The sequence below is a fragment of the Nanorana parkeri genome, unplaced genomic scaffold (assembly GCF_000935625.1).
Source record: "Nanorana parkeri isolate BGI_ZX_2015 unplaced genomic scaffold, ASM93562v1 scaffold37, whole genome shotgun sequence".
Classification (NCBI taxonomy): Eukaryota; Metazoa; Chordata; class Amphibia; order Anura; family Dicroglossidae; genus Nanorana; species Nanorana parkeri.
The window spans coordinates 610,445-621,481 of record NW_017306305.1 but is presented as its reverse complement, the minus strand read 5'-3'; the positions used below and the strand labels follow the sequence as shown (position 1 = coordinate 621,481).

General features: G+C 46.9%; 1 protein-coding gene across 2 annotated transcripts in view; it reads right to left on the bottom strand.

The window, feature by feature from the left end:
- Positions 1 to 6,455, bottom strand: part of TOP2B (topoisomerase (DNA) II beta) — a 68,841-nt gene extending 62,386 nt beyond the window's left edge. The window contains exons 1-2 of one of the 2 annotated variants that reach the window (XM_018570159.1): positions 5,898 to 6,455; positions 5,833 to 5,858 (exon numbers count right to left, since the gene is read on the bottom strand). In XM_018570159.1, coding sequence (XP_018425661.1) covers positions 5,833 to 5,858; positions 5,898 to 5,928 — 57 coding nt within the window. In that variant the 5' untranslated portion in view covers positions 5,929 to 6,455. Of the gene's footprint in view, positions 1 to 5,832; positions 5,864 to 5,897 lie in introns of both variants that reach the window. The other variant, XM_018570166.1, reaches the window with a different exon arrangement.
- Positions 6,456 to 11,037: the final 4,582 nt, after the last annotated feature.

Below are 11,037 nucleotides of genomic sequence, written 5' to 3'. Positions count from 1 at the left end.
AGTCGGCTTACAAGTAATCTTAGGTAGCTGTACAACCACTGAGGATCACCACCTGTTCACAACAGCTCCCCCTCTACATTTATCTCTGCCTCCCCGAAGTAGAGCTAAACGTAGAGAAAAACTACCCGCCCGGCGCCCAGAACTGCAACTCCGAGCCTCGGGCGATAGGAATTCCATGCCTCTGAACAACCCTTATGGACCAGAGCAATTTTTACATTGCTGTTATATGCCTGTTTTAGTGGTGATAACTTTTTTATTATTGAACATAAAAAGATAATCCATATGCAAGTTCTTTCCAGGAAAAACAAGGCCGTCTTTTGGTGGTAATGTCTTGTAAACATGATCCTTACAATCTGTAGATAAAAACTAAACTGAAAAAAACTCTGCACTTTCTACTCTAATCGGTGTTATTAAAAAAAGATCAAGTCTAAATGTAATTCTATTATTTGTCCTGTTATTCACACTAAAAATACGGTTCAAGTAGTATTGATGTCTGGGTGTTTTTTACCTTAATGCATTCTCTGCATTAGGGTAAAAATGTCCCACCACCTTTTTTCTCCCCCTGTCCCCCCCACACTTACCTGTCAGCTACGCTCGTCCCCGCCACCGGTCCAGAAGCGATCCTCCGTTCCCCAAACTTCCGGGTTGCGGGGGGATACTGATGGCAGAGGAGCCGTAGGCTCCTTCTGCCATTAAAGAGAAGGGGCGTGGCCTGCCACAGGGCTGTGTGTGTCTATGGACGCACACAGCCACTGCGAACACGAGTGCCTCCATTAGAACGATGGTGGTACCCGTGTAGGGGACGTAGTCTGTTTAAACAGCCCCGATGCTGGCGACGTACACTGTACGTCGTCAGTCACGAAGGGGTTAAAGAAAAACAGCAACAGCCTCCAGCAAAGGTGGGTCTACTTGTAGGAACCATTTAAAAAAAAAAAAAAGGGAGGCTTTAATATCACTTTCAGGTGCAAACTTATTAAACGGAAGAAAGGCTTCATTCTAAATTTTGCACATTTTTTTATGTTGCACTAAAAAGTAAACGGGAAAAAAATAAATATGGAACAGGCGATTATTTTATTTATTTAGCTATGGATGAGGGGGAAGAGGGGAAGTTAAAGCGACACTGAACTCGGAAGTTAAATCTTAGAAATGCATTCAAGTATTCTATTAACGAAAATGTATCTTATTTGTTCGGCTGTAGATCCTCAAATCATCTCTGAATGATCATCTCGCTGACACTGTCCTTCCTTATGGAGGGTGGCTACTTCTGTTCGCCATGGTTCCTGTGTGTGTTGTAAAGAAGCCACCACTGCAAGCTCGCTCTTGTGATGGACTACAATCTCAATACAAATTAGTAAACTAAACGTGAGATTGTAGTCCATCACGGGACTGATCTTGGAGTGGTGACTACTTTACAACACACACAGGGACCATGGAACAGAAGTAGCCACCCTCCAGAAGGAAGGACAGTGTCAGCTAGACATGTAAGTTGGCAAAAAATGTGTTTAGTTTCATATTTTTCCTTATTTCGTTTTTTGGGATTGGTGTCTGAAAGTCAATATGGTTCGGGATTTGGACAAATATTTGTTAATTGCAAATGGATATTCGTTGTGACAAAAGAAAATTACTTTTTACAGTCTGCAGAAACAAAAATCCGAATTGAAATTTGTACTAATGTTAGGAAATTCGGATGCATCCGAAATGTTCATTATTTCTGTCATTCGGATGCATTCGAATGTACGAATTTCCGAAAATTCATATGAATTTCAATTCGAAACAAATCGCACATGTCTAATGTCTACAGCTGAGTGATACACAAATAAGATACATTTTTGTTAATAGTTAAAGTACTTGAAGGTATTTTTTAAGATGTAACTCCTGAGTTTAGTGTCACTTTAATCAGGGATGATCAGTGTTAACAAAGACTTACATCAGGACAAATTTTACTGGCAAAGTTTTCAAAAGTCACCCCTTTAATCTCCATATGAATGAAGGAGTAACAATGTTGTTGCATAGTACTGCAACACAAATCTAAACACTGTTGTGAAACGTCCTGTTACACCGCAGTGGCTATAGCAGCTGCCATCATACAGAACCGGCTGTCATTTTGACCGCTGGAATTTCAAAGTAATGGCGGCATGGAAAAAGTAACAGGGTGTATAATGTACTCCTTCTGTACTGTGATTACATTTTACTAAAGGCACGCGTGGCACGTTTAAAGTTAGCAATCAGTTAATTATAGCAAGCATTTAAATAAATGATCACTGGAAATGGCAGCCCTCTCTTCACAGCCACAAGATTCTGTGTGTGCAAACATATGGCATCATCAAAATTCAGAGTAGCAGGTCTCCCATTTACTTTATTAAGGCCTCATTCAAACTATGCATTTTGGAATTCCTGTGCAGAAACCTACAGATACCAGCTGCAGGAATCCCAAATTTAGCTGCAGCCGCTGTCACCAGTTCAAGTTAACAATCGGGCGACAGAGGCCACATCTGAGTCCACATGTAATTGTACGTGGTACGATTACAACTGATTTGGAATAGATTACTGTCCCTGGATGCATCTATCCTATGTCTAGGGACAGTCATCTATCCAAAACTGCAAGTGATCGTATCGTTCATCACACAAGAGGGGCCAGTCAATATAGCATGCGAATCACTTTTCTGGCATTGATAAGAATGTCCTGTGCCAAATTCAGAAAAACAATGTCACATATTCAATGCCATTACTGACAAGTGCGACAAATTCAGGTAGTTCTCAACAGCGACACTATGAATTTGTCTGACAGTAACCTCACTGGGAAGATTTTCCCTTACTTCATATGCCTGTGAAAGGTTTCTGGTTGCTGGGCATGTCATTCCCACTGAAGCAAGAAATAACGTGCATACTGCAGGCCACAAAAAAAGGTATTTAATAAAAAAAAAAGAAAAAATTACATTTGTAATTTCTTAAAAAGGGGGAGAGGGAGGAGCAATATTCTTCAAAGAAGGAAAAGTGGGTGAAGTGCCATTCATGAAATGCAGGTGTCCCAAAGAATGGCGATTAAGGATGGTCACATATTAAAGACAGAACTCTTCTACCCCTAGCACTTCCCCCCTTTCATTGAAATAATGTGGCTTTGCTTTTTTAGGCCGGGTTTACACCTAGGCGTATCGCATATACGCGCTCGCCGCAAGTTTTTACCGTGATTCACGGTTAAAAAACCGCGCAACAAACACGCGTTTTCGAGGGCTACCTGGCTGTATCCCAATGGTTACGCGCCCCAAAGAAGCTCTTGTACTTCTTTGGGCGTAGGGCGTTTTGCAGTGCGTTCTTACGCGCTGTAAAACGCCCAGGTGGGAACCATGCCCATATGCCATCATTGGTTTTCACATGTTGAGCTTTTTACAGAGCGTAGGAACGCGCTGCAAAATGCCAAGCTGTGAACCAGGCCTTAGGGTGTTGAAGCAAGTGAAGCACATGGATGTTCTTTATACACGTTCTGCATTTTTTTTTCTCCTTTATGAGAGCAATGGTATGGTCACAGTAAATGGGGCTCTGAAACGCTTTCTACATGAAATGCGTCAGTTCCTGCAGGGTTAGTGATGTGAAATACCCTGAACTATTAGGGTCCATTCACACTGCAACGAAATGCACACATTTTCATGTGTTTTTGGCAGTTCAATAAAAATAAATGGCACACATTGGCACTGTCCTTCCTCCTGGAGGGTGGTTACTTTTGTTCCCCAGGTCCCTGTCTGTGTTGTAAAATAGTCACCGCTCCAAGCGCACTCCTGTGATGGTCTACAATCTTATGTTTAGTTTACTAATTTGTATTGAGATTGTAGTCCATCACGGGAGTGAGCTTGGAGCGGTGGCTACTTTACAACACACACAGGAACCATGGGGAACAAAAGTAGCCACCCTCCAGAAGGAAGGACAGTGTCAGCACCAATTCAGAGATGATTTGAGGATCTACAGCTGAGTGATACACAAATAAGATAGATTTTTGTTAAGAGAATTATGGGGTAACCTTTTTTCCGCATAGTTTTTAGGGTCAAGGGAGGACCTATACTAACGCCCTCCCGTAACCCAAAACTTTGTATATAGTGGGCTATTGCCCGCTATATGCTCAGAGTGCAGCAGCTGGGACGTATCCCAACAATACTGTCTAGATCGACCCCACAAGCTGATTGACAGCGGGCTCTGCCCATCTAGAAAAGGAGCACCGGAGGATCGGTGAGGGGGGGAACCGGAGACTGACAGTCACCACTCTCTGCAGATAGATGATCGGGAAGTGACTGAGCAGCGGTATGTGTTTGCTCTCTTCCCGATCAATAGAGTCGACTTTTGACAGTTTCAATGTCACACGTCGGCCCCAACTATGGGGATGAGTGTAATCCACCTACCTCAGTTCTTTTAATCTTTTTAATGTGCAACCTGCGGGTTTAGCGGCACTCTAAAGTTCATGGAGATCCAGACATGAGTAATTTCGGGAAATCTTAACCGTATACCAGCAGCGCGTTACTGAATATTTAGCCACTTTTAATAAAGTGGTGAGACTTTTTCTCCAGACGCACAGAAAGGCCCTTGTCATTAGCCCATCATAGTGCCTATAGGAACTGATGTGAGCACTGCCCGCAGTAACAGATTAGTATAGGGGACACAATGGCCAACGCCATGAAAAGCATTGGTTTTCCATGGTTTAGGAAGAAAAAGAAACACTGCTAGAGGGGACTCAGTGATCATTCAGGGCTCAGTCACACTACACGCACTGACTGCTGTTTTTCAGACAATGAAGAACAACAATCACCACTAGAAAACAATTGTTTCCAATGGGCCCCGTTCACACGACATCGCAGGTGTGATCTGTAATGTGGTGCAAAAAAATGAAGACACGAATGGAGCGCAGACTTTGTACATTCCAAATAAAGTTAAGAAATGAAAGTGTCTTGCGTCTTAACAACTCAAAGCACCGCGGCTCACTCTGCCACTCAGTGCACGGTAAAACATAGCGTTTTCCGTGCGGCTAGTGTGAACGAGCCCTCAATGGGCAGCCGGTTCTTTAGGATCCAAAGGAGATCTACCGGGCAAGCTTACAGCCCAATTACAGATTCCACGTACCCCACCTGCAATGTTTTTTTAGAAATAATTTCATACATGCTGTCAGGTTGTCACGGCCCCTGCTTCTTTTCCTCTGCTGTCGGGCCCCTGCTTCTTTTCCTCTGCTGTCGGCCCCCTGCACATGGGTGATTTTGTGTGGCAGCACGGTGAGCCCAGACTGGCATCAAAACGCATGCCCTACGCCACCCAATACTGTGTCAATGACAGCCTGGGCACACAAGAAGTCGGCCAGCAGCATTCAACCCCAAGTAGGCCGGTGCTGGGCCGTAGAGTGTCAGCAGAGGACAATGCCAGAGAGGAGTGAGTTCTTAGAACTGGCCATACACTATACAAATCAGACTGTACAGTCCCCTTTGCTTTTACCAAATCAGAAACATTACATTCCTTTCGGATGACATTTAGCAGGCCCTGGCACTACATAGATAATGGTAGACACAAGTAGATCTTACAATCACATTGTATAGTCAATTTGGGAGCTGGCAGGCAATGGATTTTTAAAACTTTTGAAATCATGGATCTGGCCTTTAAGGAAACCCCCAACAATCCTACAAAGCAATGACACCCCCACATAGAGGAGATTCCCTCATTGTTCTAGGCTGGTGCTGATAATTACCCCATACAAACATCCGATAGCAAATACCTCCTTCCCACCACAAGGTGGAGCTCTACTACCACACAGCAGGCAACCCCTTCCCCCCTCCACCCAGAGCCAAGGCCTGCATCACTTACCACCCAGGTGAGTCCTCCGCTTCCTCCTCCAGCACCACCACCACCGCCGCCGCCGCCGCCACCACCACCACCTCCTCCTCCGCTGGATTTGGACATCGTCCTGCTCCCAGGGAATGGCAGTGAACACGTATAGTTAGAAATGACAGAAGACAAGCTCCTATTGTGCAGCCGGGCTCCTCCCCCGGAGATGGGTGCTCTGTATGGAGTACAGATGACGGGAGGACTCCCGGGGCCTTTCCTCGTCCTCGGTGTGTGTGGAGCCTGCGGCCTGGTTGCACACTGCTCCGGGAGCCTGCAGGGTCCCCCTCTTCGGAGGACGGTATAAAACAGTCTAATAAATTAGGGTAAAAACGAGGGCAGAGTGCGGCCGTGCTAGAGCCCCCCGGTGCAGTGCGGCTGTCGGGGGCTCGTCATGTGGAGGGGTCGCATGAATGACGCAGGCACCCTATTTCCAGGCTCGGTGTGCGGAGCTGACCCCCCGGCTCCCCCTCCTCTTCCTCCCGCGGACAATACACAACGCCGCTTCCGCTCTCCGCAGTTACACACGGGGGCCCGGGAACACTGCGCCACCAATGGCGCGAGGCCGAACGTCTGACGTAACGACCGAGCTGGGCGGGGCGATGCTGCAAGGGCGGGGCCGTGTAGTGACGTCACGGCAGGGTAGCGGAGGGCGATGGAATTGTGAGAAGTGACGTAACAGAGAGCAGGAGGACCGCGAGACAATGGAGGGCACGCCGCGTACAACATGGGGATCAGAGCAAACCAGGGAGGGGGTCCTCCTCCGGGCTCAGCACACTCACCGGGCTCTTTGACCTGCACGCTCTCATTGTTGGCACTGCAATTGCTACCAGTGTGATCATTCTGTCTACTCAGTGATGAATGGGACAGAAATCCCTGTATGGACTGTCCCTCATTTTCCAAGATCATAGTAAAAATCGGATCAGGCTGGAAGCTTTTCTCCTGTGTGGACTGTACAATCTTTATTAAATATACCAAAACTATGTATTAGAGGACAAGCAAATAATCTATTCAGTTTCAGATCGGGCAGGCTCTTGCATAGCATAACAGATCTAAAGCGGATTGTACAATCAAGTTGTATCATGTTTGCGAGGAGTAGGCACTCCATCTGCATTGAAACTGCCAATCCCATCATGCCTCTGGCACTAGGAGTCATGCCTGTGGCTGTCAGAGTCTTGCAAAGCCTAATGGAACGTGTAGTTCCACAACAGCTGGCATGCTAGGTTGCCTACCCATGATGTATGGGTAAGCTTTCCATACATGATGCAATCTGATTATACAATTTCCTTTAGTTCTACCAGCAACTATATGGTGGCAGGGACGGCATAACTGAATACACAGGGCCGATTCAAGGCTCTGGTGGGCCCTGGGCAAAAAATATAATAGTGGGCCCCTCCAGCCTGATGTCTTGGGCGAAGGGTCTCAGGAGGGCTTTTTTTTTTTTAAATCTAGGAAAATAGGTTTGAGGCTCAATACCGTATTACAGCAAACAAATCAACAAAGACATTTTTACTAAGCTACTGCGTAGTTCTGCCACTGACTCCAGGCTGTAGAAGAACTACAAATTTCAGTAATACATTATATAGCAATGGAGAAAACAAACAGCTATAGAGGACTACAAATCCCAGGAATTGATTATACACAGTGCAGAATGCCATCAGCTATAGAGGACTACAAATCCCAGCAATACATTATACAGCAATGCAGAATACCATCAGCTATAGAGGACTGCAAATCCCAGCAATCCATTATACAGCAATGTAGAATACCACCAGCTATAGAGGACTACAAATCCCAGCAATCCAGTATACACAATGCAGAATACCACCAGCTATAGAGGACTACAAATCCCAGCAATCCATTATACAGCAATGTAGAATACCACCAGCTATAGAGGACTACAAATCCCAGCAATCCATTATACACAGTGCAGAATACCATCAGCTATACAAGACTACAAATTTCAGTAATCTATTATACAGCAATGTAGAATACCATGAGCTATAGAGGACTAAAAAAAAAACAGCAATCCATTATACACAATGCAGAATACCACCAGCTATAGAGAACTACAAATCTCAGCAATATATAGCAATGCAGAGTACCAACCGGCTTTATAGGACTACAAATCCCAGCAATAAGTTATACAGCAACGCAGAATTATGTATTGCTACATACTCTTTGCTGCCGCTCTGCTCCGGGGTCCTGGCATGATGTCTCCGGCAGAGGGTCTCAGGAGGGGGAGATGAGCGGGCCAGTGAAAGGCTGTAAACAGGTGCCGCGTGGTTCCCCAGGTGACTGCCGCGAGTTTGAAAAACTAAAGTGGCGGCATGGTTTGTTGTATTGGGGCATTTTCCCAAGTATGGAAATGCCCAGTATTGGCACAAGTTACAATTAAACGATTGCTCATATACAATCACTAGCATGCAGGGCCAATTCAAAGCTCTGGATGTCACTGCCTTGACCTAAGGGCCACATACAGTAAGGCTTCAGAAGTTCCTCTGCTGAGGTTTGGAGTTGCAGTGTTTTCAGAATCAGATACTAAGGCTTCAGATGTTCCGACACATGCGCCTTCTCCTCCTCAGCTCGGTTCCTGCTGGCTCTGACGTCGGAGCCAAAGGGCAGATCACTCTGTGGCTGGGCCAGGCTGACAGGAGGCAGAAGCAGGCACAGTTCCTTGCGGCCGCAAATGAAAAGCTGTGAGCGACTACAAGGAACTAAGAAAATCTCCCCACTTAGTTGTGGGCCCTGGACAAACGCCCACTTTCTATAGGCTTCTGCCGTCTGTCTGACCAAGGGCCCAGTCACACCATATTCAGTGCGTCTGGATCGCACAGATCAAGCCGGGCCGCCCTTTGGGGCAGGGGCGTGTCGGTGTCTCATGTTAACGGCACCGCAGACACGCCCCCTGACAGCGAGGTACAGGAATGCCCTCCGTTCCAGTGCTTGCAGCATTTTTTCAGATCGCACTGCACTGGAATGAAGGGCATTCCTGTACCTCACGTTCCGCTGCGGGAGATTGCACTGTGGGCTGGGGGGCGTCTGTGGTGCCATTGACATGAATAGCACCGTCACTCCCCCTCTATGAGATCCAGTGCGTCCGGGAGCAAACTGCATTGCGACGCACTGGATATGGTGTGACTGGGCCCTAAGTGATGGAGGGAGCAGGGGCATGCCTTGGCACAGGCTGTGTCTTTCTATAGACGCACAGAGTCAAGCGCGATCACAGCCCACGAGTGCACACTCACGGGTGTCTCCTCAGCACCCGGCTAGTTTAGGAGACACCCACAACAAGAGGGGGGAGAGGAGCGGTTTGGGGAACAACTGAAGGGCCTTCAAGAAAAGCAACTTAAAGAAACTGAAGTGCAAAATCAAGTAAGTGTGTGCTTTCTCTTCATAAAAATTAAAAAACCCCAAAGGGTTGCCACACACTATTGCACGCATTAACCTCAACACATTACTTGCGTTGGTGCAGTGCAATTTATTTTGAATGACACCTTCCTGCCTCACGTGCTGTGCGTGGCTAGAAAAGGAGCAGGTCCATTTTCTGGATGTCGAGGAACATTGCCAGTCCATTCATTTTGAATGCAGTGCACAGTGACGTGTGGGTTAAAGGAGAAGTATTGGGAGAGTAAAATGTACTCTTCCCAATAGTTTGAGCCGCCATGTGACACTGCAGATGGCACATGTAGGCTCTATAGATAGAGAACTGAGCGATCACAAGCCAGTGATAACTCAGCTCACAGCTTCTCCCTGCAGGGATTCCCCCCTCTGTTCCTCCAGTGCTCATTGGAGGGACAGACAGGGGAGGGGGCGGGCACAGCTGGCTCTAGAGAGGCAGAGCCGGCTGTCAATCAGGGAGTGGGGTGGATCTCTCCCGGCTGCAGCTTTGCACTGTCAGCATATAGCAGGCTGAGTTTGTGTCGCAGGAGAACATTAGTAAATCTACTCCCGTGACCAAAAAGAGAACTATAGCTGGAAGAAATAAAAAAGAGCAAATGCACTTTGTCCAACATACACTTATTCTTCAAGCTAGCAGGAGGGACATTAAACGCCCTCCCCCTGCAGATTCATGTACACTGCAGGGGGGGGGCGGGGGGGTGCTGCAGATTAATGTACACGTCAGAAACATGTACACGAGTTTGTAATATCTTTTCTAGGACACAGGCTGGCCTCCATCCTAGCAATCAATGACGCTGTGCGGCTGACCGTGCCTGCGGTTCCTAAGACAGTGGACAGTGGTAGCCCCATTGCCCAGTGTCTGCTAGGAAGCAGTTGGCCCGGCCGCCGGCATGCTAGCAAGCAATGACATCAATGCCTGTGTGGTGTGGACAATTCCCATTGGCTGCCCACCAGAGGTGTCTTCTCAGGATTCAGATCCAGAGAACTGATGGATATTGAAGGGAAATCTCTTCTTAGACACATATTGCATTAGAGTCGCACTATGCCATATCTGCAATAGCACCTTCTTAACTGCCAGCAAACCACTTTAGAATGTACACTGAGCTACACATACACAGCTATTTGTGTTGGGGAAATACAATGCCTGCGCAGGGGTTCTGTCATCTTGCGCCAGCCAATCAAGTTGGCCTAAGATGCCAAACCTGAAGAAGATGATAGAGCTTACAGATGCACATTGCTGGGGGTAAGGCGAGTACAGGGGAGGGACTATAGATTTGCTTTAAAGCTTCTCTCTCTAGGATACATTTCTATGCGACTACTGCATCCAAAAAAAACCCCGTAAAAAACATTTTCACTTACCTTAAGCCGCTTCTTCTCTGTTTACTTTTTGCTTCGGTTGTCCATATCAGTGTGTGCATGACATGGGCCTTCCTGTTGGTTTGCCATTGGCCAGGGTCCTCTCCGGATCCAGAAGAGGACAGACGTCAGCGGAGGGGAGTGAAGCAGGCCGGCAATCTCAGGCACCATCACACCACTGGATTTGCATCCCTCCGCACCCTGAAACGGCAGACGAGGGACCTGGAGGGGGGAATTAAGCGAGTATATATGACTTCACATTGTAAGGGGGGAAAAAGCCTAGTAGAATAGCTTCACAAGACCCCCCCAATTCATACCAGGCCCCTGAAAAACCTAAAAAGTGTGGTGTCCCTATTACAATCCCTTGCCAGACCCTTGATCCGATCAGTAAAGGCAGAGTTGGTGTTTACTGCTCATACTACACAGGGG